This window comes from Bos grunniens, chromosome 2 (assembly GCF_055505025.1).
Source record: "Bos grunniens cultivar Pamir isolate PY7600 chromosome 2, Bosgru_T2T1.0, whole genome shotgun sequence".
Classification (NCBI taxonomy): Eukaryota; Metazoa; Chordata; class Mammalia; order Artiodactyla; family Bovidae; genus Bos; species Bos grunniens.
The window spans coordinates 4,013,204-4,026,922 of record NC_141166.1 but is presented as its reverse complement, the minus strand read 5'-3'; the positions used below and the strand labels follow the sequence as shown (position 1 = coordinate 4,026,922).

The following is a 13,719-nucleotide window of genomic DNA, read 5'->3' as shown; positions in this document are numbered from 1 at the left end:
GACTGACAGGGCAGGACGGTCCCAGGCGGGGGCTGTGGCCCACCCGCCGTGAGGGGGTCTGGCAGCCTCTGCAAAAGCGCTGGGCTCCTTCAGCAGTTTCAAGGCTCTGGAACCTTCTAACACGCGATCTCGCCCTGTCTGTCGTCACCGTTCTGTCGCCTAGTCGCGTCCAGCTCCTGCGACCCCGTGGACTGTAGCCCGCCAGGCTCCTCTGTCCTTGGAAGTTCATCCGTACGTGTGTATAAACAAGTGCAGTTAACGTCGTTAAGTAGAGTGTGGTCAGAGTTCAGATGGACCGTGGGCAGGAACGACACTGGCCTTGCCCGTTGATGACCTTCTTCCTGTCTTATCTTTTGGGTTGTTCTGGGTCTTTGTTGCCAGGCGTGGGCTTTCTCCAGCTGTGCTGAGCGGGGGGACCACTCTCGAGTTGCGAGGCACAGGCTTCTGGTTGCACTGGCCTCTCTTGTTGGGGAGCACGGCTCCAGGCGCCCGGACTCAGTACTTGTGGTACTCGGGCTTAGTTGCCCCACAGCATGTGGGATCTCCCCAAGCAGCGGTCACACCCGTGTCCCCGCACTGGCCGGTGGATTCTCACCCACCGTACCCCAGGCACGTCTCTCATTTACAACTTTCCGTGTCAGAACCATCTCGGGGGCCTCCCTCACACCCTGTGTTTGATGCACGAGTCTCATGATGACTTGATAGAACAGCTCGGATCAGTCTCCCTTCTCCCCTTAGCCATCATTCTGAGGGACACTCTCCTGGGCCTTCAGTATGAGGCTAACCATTGGGGTGTGCAAGCATTGCTGTCTGGACGGAGTTAAGGAATTTTCTAGAAAAGAACGCTTGTGGGCAGTGGGGAGTCACGGTCAGCTACTGAGAGGACAGGGGTCGGGTGGGAGTTTAAGGAAGGGGAGGGGCTGGGGGAGGGGCTGCCTAATTTCAGAGCTGGAGCAGAAGGTCCTGGGGGAGCAGGGCAGGCGGATTCAGTGATCAGTGGCCTTCCAAGGGGGGAAGGGGGACCTGGGACATGGTCCTGCCGGCTTCTGTTTGAGGGACCTGGTGGGTGATTCACACGGTGGAGTTGGCGGGGACACAGCAGGTGGGTCTGTTGCCTGCGAACGAGTGTACTAAGTCGCCTCAGTCGTATCCAACTCTCTTGTGACCCCATGGACTGCAGCCCACCAGGCCCCTCTGTCCTTGGGGTTCTCCAGGCACTAATACCAGAGTGGGTTGCCATGCCCTCCTCCAGGGGATCTTCCTGACCCAGGGATCGATCCCACATCTCTTTATGTCTCCTGCATTGGGAGGTGGGTTCTTTACCACTAGCGCCGCCTGGGAAGCCCAAGGGTCTGTTGAGAGCCCCTCAACTCTGGACCCCGGTCCTTCCAGGGGTGTCCGGAGTGGTACCACACAGACACCCATGTGGTCAGAGACCCTGAAGGGTCAAAGCTACCAGGGAGCCTAGGGAGCCCGCCACACCATGGGTCCCAGACAGCTCGGGGGCCTCGCCTGTGGTCAGACAGGCAGGGCAGGGAGCCCTGACTCTCAGCCGATCCCCCCCACACGGCAGGGAGGGAGAGCCCTGCTTTCAAACAAGCGCAGAAGAATAATGGACTCAGGGGACCCTGCAAACCAGAGTCAGACTCGGCCTAAACGAAGGACAGCCTGATGTGCCGAGTAGAGTTCCAGTCCTGGAGGCTGAGGGGGAACAGAAGTGTCCACGCGCACGGACCTGCTGGAGAACAGGGCCAGCGTCACCCCGGGCAGGGCGCAGGGGCTCGAGGGGGAACACTGCCCCATGGACCCTGTAGACCAGGCCTTCTGTGGACACAGCTCGGTGTACCTGAAGAATCAGGCTGCAGAGGGTCCGGGGTTATCCTCTCTCTGGAGTGCAGGGCGGATGTCTGGCTAGGAGTGACGGGGTACAGAGCATGGGGTTCACAGCACCCCTGAGAGCGGAGGAGGACTGTTGCAGGGCTGTGACCCACCTGGGGGTCACCCTGGCCTCCTAGTGAGGGCAGGAGGCTGCAGGCTGGGCCTGTCTCAGTCCCTCCCGTTCACAGTCAGATGGGGGGCCCCAAACCCAGAGTCCCAGCCTGCAGAGATGTGTCCTGGACCCCCGTGGTCCTCTCCCCGAGACAGATGTCCTGCTGCCTCTCTTTGATCTCCCAGGAGCCCTGGCCCAGACACCCCGGGGAACTGGAAGCCCACAACCAGCGGAGAGCGTTCCTCCCAGCCTCATGCTGATTTCTGGAGAATGGCATGCAGTTCCCTCAGTCATCCACTCAGCAGAGACTGTCTGTTGCTCTCAGCACTGTTTTCTGCCCCAGTGAGCCGGCAGGGAACCAAGCGGCTTCCCCGGAGCTGCCAGGCCCGGCGGTGCTCCCAAAGCATCGGCACCTGCAGCTGCCCCCGCCATCCCGGGGCACAGCGAGCCCCAGTTTCCCACAGAAACGCCCATCCTGCCAGGCTCGCTGGGGCCGGGCCGGGCCCTCCTGAGCTGGCGTCCACCCCTTCTCACTGCGTCCTCTCCCCACAGGGCGGACTGGCTGCTGAGCTTCGTCTACCGCACGTCGTCTGTGCGGCTCCATGTGGCCGGCCTGCAGCCTGTGCTGCTGCAAGACAGGAGGGTGGAGAACGTGGACCTGTCCTCCGTGGTGAGCGCCCCCGGGCCCCCTGGGGCCGACTTTGGGGGGTGGGGATGGCGCACGTCTTACTCCAGCCCAGCGACCCATGTGCCAGGGACGCGCCCCGGCCCGGTCCACCCCAGACGAGAGGATTGTAAGAACTCACTGGGGAACCAGTAAGTCCTGTTCACAGGCACCATCCCTGTGCCAGGGCAATGCCCCCAGGCCCTTGGCACACGTCCTCTCTAACCTGCACATGGTCTCAGGGCCAGGCATCATTATCCCCATTCCGCAGATTAGGAAACTGAGGCTTAGGAACGTTCCCATCATGCAATGCTCGACTGATAACCTGGATTTGAACCTCCAAAGCCCGTGTTCTTGCCCCTACATTACTGCCCTCTTTCCACTCCTCCCCCAGCCCTCACTCACTCCCCGAGCCCAGATTACTAGTCAGGACAGTCTGTTTCTCCGGAGAGTAACCGGAACAACCAGAGGATACACGTGGAAGCGTTCAGGCTGGACCGGAAGAGAAGCACCTGACCGCCAGGCTGTGAAACGGAGTGGGCTTCCCGGGTGGCAGTAGTGGTAAAGAGCCGCCTGCCAGTGCGAGAGAAGTAAGAAGTGTGGGCTCGATCCCTGGGTGGGGAAGATCCTCTGGAGGAGGCCGTGGCAGCCCACCCCAGGATTCCTGTCTGGAGAATCCCGTGGACAGAGGAGCCTGGCGGGCTACACAGTGCTGCACAGAGTCAGCACAGCTGAGGTGATTTAGCACACACGCCCAAAACCTTGGAATAGGGAGCAAGGAGGGTGTTTAATTTATGACAGTGTTGCTTCTGTTTGATGTGTTTGGTTTTTTGGCTGCAAGGCATGTGGGATCTTGGCTCTCCCACCAGATATTGAACCCACACCCCCTGCATCGGAAGGCAAAGCGTGTTCCAAGGTCCCTGACCTTTGACGTATCTGGAGAGTTTACTTAAAATGCAGGTCCCAGAGCCCCGCTGCCCAGACCTCCTCCATCAATCTCTAGAAGTGGAGCCTGCTCGTCTGCGTATTAAACATCCTCCCCAAGGACTCTTCCACATCTCAGACTAATCAGCGCAGACGGTCCAAAGCATCCTTACTGGGAAATCGGGGGGACCCACCCCAGCAGCCACACAAACCTAATTTGGGTTTCTAGATCCGTTTTCCAAGCTTGCAGGAACCTCGTCCCCCCACTACATGTCTGTCCTAGAGAGTTAATAATAGCTTCATGTACCAACGCGATGCCCAGCTCTGCCCTGAGCCTTTTTCAGTGTCCGTATCCCCACTGTACGGATGTAACTGCAGCCCACGACCTCTGAGGTTTTGAGAGGCTAAGGGACTTGCCCAGGGTCACTCAGCGGGAGCATGGCAGAGCAGGACTCAAGCCCAGGTCTGAAGCCAGTGGGCATCGCCCCTGGTTGGGTAGATGTGGGAACCAGTGGCAAAGGCACCAGCTGCCAGGAAGGGGTGGGTCGTGGGCTGCAGTTACATCCTCAAGCAAACTCCGCCAGGGGAAGTCGCTGCGATGAAAGTCCCCCGGGAAAAGGAGCTTCAGTTTCCAGTTACTACACTACCAGCTGCCATGTGTCAAGTGCCAAACATTTCCCAAGCATAAACCAGTTGCCCCAGGTACTGCATAAGCGTGGTTTGAGCCAGCCACGCCGTCCTGTCTGAAAGCAGGCAGACCAGGCCCCTCCCTGGGCATCTGAAAACTCCCCTGGGGGTGGGTAGCCGGGATGGCCTTGGCTCCTCCCTTCAGCTTCAACATCAGCCTGGCCCAGCAACACCCCCCAACACACGCACACACACACACACACACACACACACTGCACCTCGTGGTGGGGGAAGCTGGGCACCCTGACCCCCACCAGCACAGCTAACGCCAGGTTGCATGAGGTTTTAGGGGTTTTCTGATTTGCTTTTTAAAGATTTATTTTTTTGACAGTGTTGCTTATGTTTTACGCTTTTGGTTTTTTGGCTGCAAGGCATGTGGGGTCTTGGCTCCCCGACCAGGGATCGAACCCACATCCACTGCACTGGAAGGTGGCGTCCTAACCACTGGACGTGGCAGGGAAGTCGCCGGTTGCATGTTTGTTAAAGCTAAACTGAGGCCTGAAGAGAGCACGGGGGGTTCTAGCACAAAAATGTAAAACTGGAACATTATCAGGCACTGCCAGCCCCGGAGCTCATGGGCCGTGACCTTGCCCTGAGGACCCCTGGGTCTCTCACCTGGCCTGCCACCATCTCGCGGGGGCCAACTTGTCCTGGCTCATACCTGTACTCCCCCAGACTCCCAGGGCCCTGGCTCACAAGTTCTGACCCACCAGAGGAAGGCAAGTGAGGAAGGGGAGCTTCAACCCCTAGAGTCATCTCTCTAGATCATCTTTACCCCTGAGAGACTTGCTTCATGCGATATCAACCTCACAGCAACCCTGTTGAGTAGGCTGTGGGCATCCCCAAGTCATAGACTAGAACACTGAGGCTTGAGACAATGGGTTTCCCTGGTGGCTCAGACAGTAAAGAATCTGCCAGCAATGCAGGAGACCCAGGTTCGATTCCTGGATTGGGAATATTCCCCAGAGTCAGGAATGACAACCCACTCCAGTATTCTTGCCTGAAGAATTCCATGGACACAGGAGCCTGCAGGCTACGCTAAGAGTCAGACATGACTGAGCGAGGCTTGAGACGATAGACTCACAGAACCAGAGTTGTAGAGCCGATCTCTGAAACCAGGCCCGGAGTCTGTGCGGTCCGCCTACCTGTGGGAATGAGGAGAGCTTGGCTAACAAGACTAGGAGACCACCAGACTCTGATGCCCCCTGGTCCGTGTCCAGGGGTCTCTGTCCTGTTTGACTTGATGCCCCACCATGCCAGGGGTCTCCCTCTGCCACAGGAATCAAATGTGAAAAAGTGTGGCTGAAATTTCCTTTTCAATGAAAATTTCCTTGAAATGCTACAGAGCCCTTGAAAGATGCCGATTCTGCCCTGGGAAGCCTCTGAATGGGATGTAGTGGGAAGAGCCCAGCGGTTGATGCCAGGGAGGCCTGGCTTTGGAACCCGCCTCTGCTGCTGCTGTGCTGGCTGTGTGACCTCAGGCCAGCGGCTTAACCTCTCTGTGCCTCGGGTACCGCATCCTAGAAACAAGGCTACCACCTGCCTTCCAGGGCACATGCGTGATGCTTGGTGCGCAGGAGGCCCACCTTTAACGCTGGGCTCCGCCTCCCCTGCCCCCGTCTCCACCTTCAGTTCTGCCCCCGGGACCAGCAGCTGCAGAGATTCCTCTCCGGGCTCAGATGCCTTCATGGCAGCCTCCCAGCTCCTGCCTAATAATAGCTCTTTATCGCATTAGGATGCAGCACAGAAAGCAGTGCTTTCCTTTTCTGGGTAATTAGAGGTAATTAGCATTGCCTTCGTGCCGCCCTCCTATTTTCCTTGAAAATTCTTGCTGGAGGAGACGTTGCTGGCAACAAAGTCCTCATGACTGCTGTTGGCAAGCAGTACCTGCCCCGTGCTCAGGGCTGAGACCTAAGGACACGCCTTCTCCTGGCCGGGCCCACGTGGGCAGAGCCCTCTGCGTTAGCCCAGCGGCAGTCACGTGACACAGACCTGGTCTGCAGAGGCTCCTGACCTCAGGACAAGCCTGAGCAGGGGTAAGCCGGGGTCAAGCTCTGACACAGACAGAGGGCATCTCCAGGGAATGAAGCAGACAAAGGCCAGGCTGCCTGACGCTCTTTCAGCCTCTCCTGTGTGGGGACTGGTTTGCAGCAGATGGGGTTTCTGCCTCCCCAGAGACCACCTCTTGAGGCTTCTTAGGCGGCAGAGACCCAGTCAAGGGTCTCTGGAATCTTGGTGTTCCAGAAGAAATGCCAGCTGACTTCTAGGACTTAGCCAGGGCTCGGCACACAATGGTGGTGGTTTAGTTGTTCAGTCATGTCCGACTCTTTGCAACCCCTGGACTGCAGCCCGCCAGGCTCCTCTGTCCATAGCATTTCCCAGGCAAGAATACTGAAGAGGGTTGCCATTTCGTTCTCCACCGGATCTTCCAAACCCAGGGATCGAAGCCGGGTCTCCAGCTTTGCAGGCAGATTCTTTACCAACTGAGCCACCAGGGCACAAGATAGACACTCAATAATAGTAACAGTAGCCAACACACCAGACACTGCTCTGCACGGGTTACAGACCTTATGTCACTTGATCCCCATAGCTGTCCCGTGAAGCAGGAATGGTAACCCCATTGTACAGGCATCAGTGCAAAGAAATAGAGGAAAACAACAGAATGGGAAAGACTAGAAATCTCTTCAAGAAAATTAGAGCTACCAAAGGAACATTTCATGCAAAGATGGGCTCAATAAAGGACAGAAATGGTATGGACCTAACAGAAGCAGAAGATATTAAGAAGAGGTGGCAAGAATATGCAGAAGAACTGTACAAAAAAGATCTTCATGATCCAGATAATCACAATGGTGTGATCACTCACCTAGAGCCAGACATCCTGGAATGTGAAGTCAAATGGGCCTTAGAAAGCATCACTACGAACAAAGCTAGTGAGGTGATGGAATTCCAGTTGAGCTATTTCAAATCCTAAAAGATGATGCTGTTAAAGAACTGCACTCAGTATGCCAGCAAATTTGAAAACGCAGCAGTGGCCACAAGACTGGAAAAGGTCGGTTTTCATTACAATCCCAAAGAAGGGCAATGCCAAAGAATCCTCAAACTACCGCACAATTGCACTCATCTCACATGCTAGTAAAGTAATGCTCAATATTCTCCAAGCCAGGCTTCAGCAATACATGAACTGTGAACTTCCAGATGTTCAAGCTGGTTTTAGAAAAGGCAGAGGAACCAGAGATCAAATTGCCAACATCCGATGCATCATGGAAAAAACAAGAGAGTTCCAGAAAAACATCTATTTCTGCTTTATTGACTATGCCAAAGCCTTTGACTGTGTGGATCACAAGAAACTGTGGAAAATTCTTCAAGAGATGGGAATACCAGACCACCTGACCTGCCTCCTGAGAAATCTGTATGCAGGTCAGGAAGCCACCATTAGAACCGGACATGAACAAGAGACTGTTTTCAAATCAGGGAAGGAGTACATCAAAGCTGTATATTGTAACCCTGCTTATTTAACTTATATGCAGAGTACATCATGTGAAATGCTGGACTAGATGAAGCACAAGCTGGAATCAAGATTGCCAGGAGAAATATCAATAACCTCAGATACGCAGATAACACCACCCTTATGGCAGAAAGCAAAGAAGAACTAAAAAGCCTCTTGATGAACGTGAAAGAGGAGAGTGAAAAAGCTGGCTTAAAACTCGATATTCAGAAAAGTAAGATCATGGCATCCAGTCCCATCACTTCATGGCAAATAGATGGGGAAACAAGGGAAACGGTGATCGACTTTATTCTGGGGGGCTCCAAAATCACTGCAGGTGGTGACTGCAGCCATGAAATTAAAAGAGGCTTGCTCCTTGGAAGAAAAGCTATGACCAACCTAGACAGCATATTAAAAAGCAGAGACATTACTTTGCCAACAAAGGTCCATCTAGTCAAAGCTATGGTTTTTCCAGTAGTCATGTATGGATGTGAGAGTTAGACCATAAAGAAAGCTAAGCGCCAAAAAATTGATGGTTTTGAACTGTAGTGCTAAAGAAGACTCTTGAGAGTCCCTTGGACTGCAAGGAGATCCAACCATCCATCCTAAAGGAAATCAGTCCTGAATATTCATTGAAAGGACTGATGCTGAAGCTGAAACTCCAGTACTTTGGCCACCTGATGCAAAGAACTGACTCCTTGGAAAAGACCCTGATGCTGGGAAAAATTGAAGGCAGGAGGAGAAGGGGTTGACAGAGGATGAGATGGTTGGATGGCATCACTGACTTGATGGACGTGAGTTTGAGCCAGCTCCAGGAGTTGGTGATGGACAGGGAGGCCTGGCATGCTGCAGTCCATGGGGGTCACAGAGTCGGCCACGACTGAGCGGCTGAGCTGGGCCAGACAGGCATAGAAACTGGGGCTGCAGCAAGGCACACTGCATGTGGGTGGCAGAACTGGGTGAACCCGGAACCTCCCTGAGCTGGGACTCTTCACCACTGCGTTCATGCTGCCTGTGTCCACACATTTCTGTGGCTTCTTGTCAGTGACATCCGGCCCTCAGCCATTAAGCCTGTGACATGTATTATCTCACTGAAGCCTCACAACCAGCCCACGTGGTGTACTTATCTTTATTAGCCCCATTTTACAGAAGAGGAAACCGAGGCCTGAGAGGTAAAGGCACCCCAAGGGGTCCGATAGTCTTGGAAACGGTTGGGCAGATGGCAGCAGCTTTGGTTTGGGAAGTCGAGGTGTCTTTCAAGGCAGGAAGCAGGAAGCCCTGAGGCCCCCTCACCCCACGTTGATAAGCCTGAGCATCTGCAAGGTTCAGGGCTGGGTGTTGGGGGTCGGGTCCTGCCCTCCCCCACACAGTCTATCAGAACAGAGACCGAAGCTAGCAGATGAAAATGGTGGCGTGTTGTGAGTGTTGTCACAGGGGAGCCCCCAAGAGGGTCCCTAACCAGTGTGGGAACGCCAGGGAGGCTTCGCGACCCCAGGGACATTCAGTGTGTCTCCCCGCAGGAGGAAGCCCTCCGTCGAGGCGGCCAGGGAGACGGTCCTGGACTGCAACCTTTTCTTTTGCTGCTCCGGGTCTTAGTTGCGCACTCAGTGTCTTCCATCTCGCTTGCGGAATGCTGGATGTTTCAGTTGCGGCGTGTGGGATCTATTTCTCTGACCAGGGATTGAACCCGGGCCCCCTGCATTGGGAGTGTGGAGTCTCGGCCTCTGGACTACCAGAAGTCCTGGAAACGTTATCCAGCGTCTGCCACAGCAGAATGCTCCTCTGCACAGAAGAGATTCTTTTCCCACCCACCTCACTCCTGCTCTCCTGTTCCCCCAGCTCCCTGTAAAATTAGAACTTTGCCAGCCAGTTCTTTCTCCCTCTCCATCTTTGCAGAATAGCAGCTCAGGGGCCAGGGTTGGCTGAGGCCTGGACCAACCTGTGGCCAAGAAAGGCCAGAGCTGTACATTCTGGGGCAGTTGCACAGTGCAATTTCCATCTGGCATCGGCTGTGGCCACAAATACCTCCCTTCCTTCCTGTCCTGCCTGCCTGCACCCAGCCCTAGTATCAGCCCTTTGCCAACATTGAAAAAGTATAAGGAGGCCATCCTTGTTTATCTCCCTGGGTCTAGGTTTCTGCTGGCTGGAATTCACATGTGATGGCTTGAGCTTCAGCAGCCATTTTGGGTTCCCAAATGGATCAGCCCAACTAACTCCCTACCTTCTATCTCTCCTTCCAAGAAAACTAAAGTAAAGGAACTCATATGCACGGCGTACCTACTGTGCACCAGGAGCTGTGCCTTGTGGTTTGTATTATTTCTTCCCACCACTCCTGTGAGATGGGTATCACTAACTCTAACTGGGTAATGTCCCTTTTTTAAAAGAGGTTTGGGTCATATATGGAGCAGAATAGTTCCTGCAAAGTCCCAGGCTGTTGAACTCTTTTAGCAGATATTCAAGGTATGCAGTATGGAGGAGCTGGTGTTCAGGACATTGTAGACTCACCTCGTTACTAGTAAGAGACAGAGCCAAGTCTAGAACCCCGATTTCTCTGATTCAAACTTAGGTGCTTTCTAGCACCACGCAGCCACTGATGTCCACCCTCTAGGAAAGGATGCCTCCCTTCCTTGACCTCCACCCTGAACCCAGGGATCTGAAAAGCCTCTTCTGTGTATATGCACGTGCGTGTTTCACTGAACGGTCTTCGAAAGCAGTTGTACAGAAAACAGCGAGAAGTAGGCAGGTTCTGGTTATTATGAGAAAATAACAGAGCTGTGCAGGGAGCTGTCTTTTGAGTTCTGGCGCGGTCGCCGGGCTGGCCCAGTGTGGTTTGTGGCCCGAATGGGATGCCGGTGCTGCCGGCTGGGCCTTCGTGCCACCTCCTCGGGTCCCGGCAAGGCTCCCCTCTGTTCCCTGTCTTCTTTTTAAACAAACACCTTCCTCTCCAGCCTTGAGGGACTGTCCAGTCTTGTGTTTGCCTTTGGCACTAAAGCAGGCCCCCTAAGCTGGCTGGGGAGAGCGTGAGGCTCCGTTTCAGGGAGGAGATTTGCGCGGAGCAGCTTCCACAGTCAACCTCTGAAACGCCGCACATGGCTGCGCCCTTCACAGGCTGCGTGTCATTAGGCAAATCACCACCCTTCTTTGGGCTTCTCTTTTCTCATCTGTAAAACGAGTATGATTTTTAAGGTCGTCCCCACCACACACTTGACTTTCCACGAAGAGAGAAGGTCTGAATTCAGAGCCCAGCTCTGACATCTGTGTGACCCTGGGCGGGTCCCTTTACCTCTCTGCCTTAATTGCTTCATCTGCAGTTAGCACCCAATACCTGTCAAAGGAGTATAGCCAATAAATGTATTTCCTCCAATGTATTAAGGACCCGCTGTGTATCAGGCATTGTCCATTATCACAATTAGGCGTCGGCACTCCAGTTACACCCCTATTTTTCACTCACTGACATATATCCCAACACAAAAATAGAGAAGTCTCTTTTCTCTCAGGAAGGGAGCAGGCGCTTCATGACCCTTGTGTTAGTGAAGATTCTGTTCATAACAGAGGCCCAGATTAAGTGGCTTAAACACACAAGAGGTGATGCTGCCACATAGGAAAAGGCCAGAAGAGGCATTTCAGGGCTGGTGTAGAGGCTCCACAGCCTTCAGGGGCCAAAATTCTCTGTCTTGCCACTCCGCCATCCTTACTTGGCTCACGATGGCTGCTGAAGCCCTGGCCATCCCGTCTGCATTCCAGCCAGCAGGAAAGAGGAAATAGGGAGAAAGCAGAAGCATTCCTCCTTTTAAAGAGACTTCCAAGGAGCACCGAATAACGCTGTGCTTCATCTCATAGGCCCGAGCGCATCCCCATAGTACACTCACCGGCCAGGGAGGCTGGAGAGTATGTCCAGTGATCGCTTGTTCTTATGACTAAGGGGAAGGAGGAGAGTGAACTGTGGAAAGTACCTTGCAGTCGTTCTAGCCATAGCTCTGTTTTCGATTTCAGAAATTCCTGGGGGAACCTTCAGAGCAACCCTCTGAGCTACTCACTCTTCCTGCCCCCATTTTACAGCTGAGGCAAGTGGAGGTCAGGGGGATACAGGGCTTGCCCTGGTCCCTCAGCTGGTGAGCCACAGAGCCCTTCCACTGTAACCTAAAGCTGCAGACAGAGAACGGGAACTGCCCCTCCAGGCTTCTGTGAGGAGGATCTTTCCTGCCCCACAGGACCCAGACTCTGTAGAGAAGCTTCCTTTTGTTGTTCAGTCGCGCGGTCATTTCTCTTTGTGGACTGCAGCACACCAGGCCTCCCTGTCCATCACCAACTCCTGGAGCTTGCTCAAACTCATGTCCATTGAATCAGTGATGCCATCCAACCATCTTATCCTCTGTCGTCCCCTTCTGCCCTCAGTCTTTTCCAGCATCAGGGTCTTTTCCAACAAGTCAGTTCTTCACATCAGGTGGCCAAAGTATTGGAGCTTAAGCATCAGTCCTTCCAGTGAATATTCAGTGTTGGTTTCCTTTAGGATGGACTGGTTTGATCTCCCTGCTGTCCAAGGGACTCTCTAGAGTCTTCTCAAGCTTCCTTTATCTTTATTCAATAAATTCTAGAGCAGCCTTGAACCCAGAGGCTTCCCACTCATTCTGGATTGGAGAATCATTGAGGGTTGGAGTGATGGTGTTGGTTGACGACACAGGGAAAGGCCCAGGGGTCCTGGGAGGACTGGGCTCTGCGGTGCTCACTTTCCACCCTCCTGCAGGTCAGCGGCCATTTGGACTATGCCAGGCAGATGGACGTCATCCTGAAGGCCGTGGGCATCCGCACCAAGCCCAGCTGGGACGAGAAGGGACTCTTGCTGGCCCCAGGCAGCCTGCCCCAAGAGGAATCCCGCCAGGTGGCAGCCACCTCTTCATCAGATCAGACCACCAACCAGGATGGGCAAACCCAGGGTCCTACATCCAGAGACATCCCCAAAGCAGCCATACCCCCTGATCTCCACCAAGCCCAGGTGCCAGCAGGACTGGACCAGTCTGAAGGGGCCTCCCTTCCTGCTGCTACCAGGCCTGCTGAGAGGCCCCCTCTCTGCAGCCATGGCCTGGGCGCCAACCCACTGGACTGCCTTGCCTGTGCCCGTGAGACACAGGGGCCCTGCCCAGGGCTGGACTGACCCGAGGAGAGTCACCTTCCCAGACGGCTACACAGAGCACCCTCTTACTCCGCTTCACCAGCTCCCCCGCCACGAGCTCTGGAGATGGAGAATCTCTACCACTGCCTTTGCTAAATTGAAGACGTCGGTACTGGAAGGACAGGGGCTTGTAAGGAGACACTGTCCCCTCCCTGAGGAATGGAAGCCAGAGCTCCGCAGAGTCAAGCCAGCACAGTATGGATCCCTGGGGCTGAACCGGCCGGGCACCTCCTGTGCTTTGGGTCAGCGCTGGGGGTCTGATTGCCCGTCCAGAGCTCTCTGGAGCCACCCTGCCAAGCTCTCCAGCCTCAAGAGCCTGGTGTCCGCCCGCCCCTCCAACCACTGTCCAGGGCTGTGCTCCAGCCCACAGGCACCATGGAAACACCTGCAGAGCGGGTCCAGTGGGGAGCGGACAGCTTACCCTCTCTGCCCTTGGGAGATCCGATGAGATTTGCCGCATGCAGCCATCCGGGCTGAGCCCTGCAGAACCACAGGGGCGGCCATCAGAAACATGTGACGTGAAGGCCCCCCCCAAAGTTAGCCACAGGGGGGCCCTGAAGATAATTGTTACAGAGCAGGGTGCACAGACGCCGGTTCAGCAGGCCGTATGGATGCTGGATCAGCAGGCCGTGTGGACGCTGGATCAGCAGGCCATGTGGATGCTGGATCGGCAGGCAGTGTGGACAGGAGCTGGGCCTGGGACAAGAATGAAGTGTGTGGGGGCAGAATTTCCTACGGCAGGAACAGAGGTGTGACGATCATAGTAGTAGATAATAATACTCGCTACCGCTTATTAAGTA

General features: G+C 54.8%; 1 protein-coding gene across 12 annotated transcripts in view; it reads left to right on the top strand.

Annotated features, from left to right (window-relative positions):
• TMCO4 (transmembrane and coiled-coil domains 4) overlaps nt 1-13,719 on the top strand; it is a 106,908-nt gene extending 93,189 nt beyond the window's left edge. For 11 of the 12 annotated variants that reach the window (XM_086325822.1, XM_086325813.1, XM_086325748.1 and 8 more), the window contains 2 exons: nt 2,543-2,660; nt 12,494-13,719. In XM_086325822.1, coding sequence (XP_086181948.1) covers nt 2,543-2,660; nt 12,494-12,901 — 526 coding nt within the window. In that variant the 3' untranslated portion in view covers nt 12,902-13,719. Of the gene's footprint in view, nt 1-2,542; nt 2,661-3,048; nt 3,328-12,493 lie in introns of those variants that run through there. The other variant, XM_086325772.1, reaches the window with a different exon arrangement.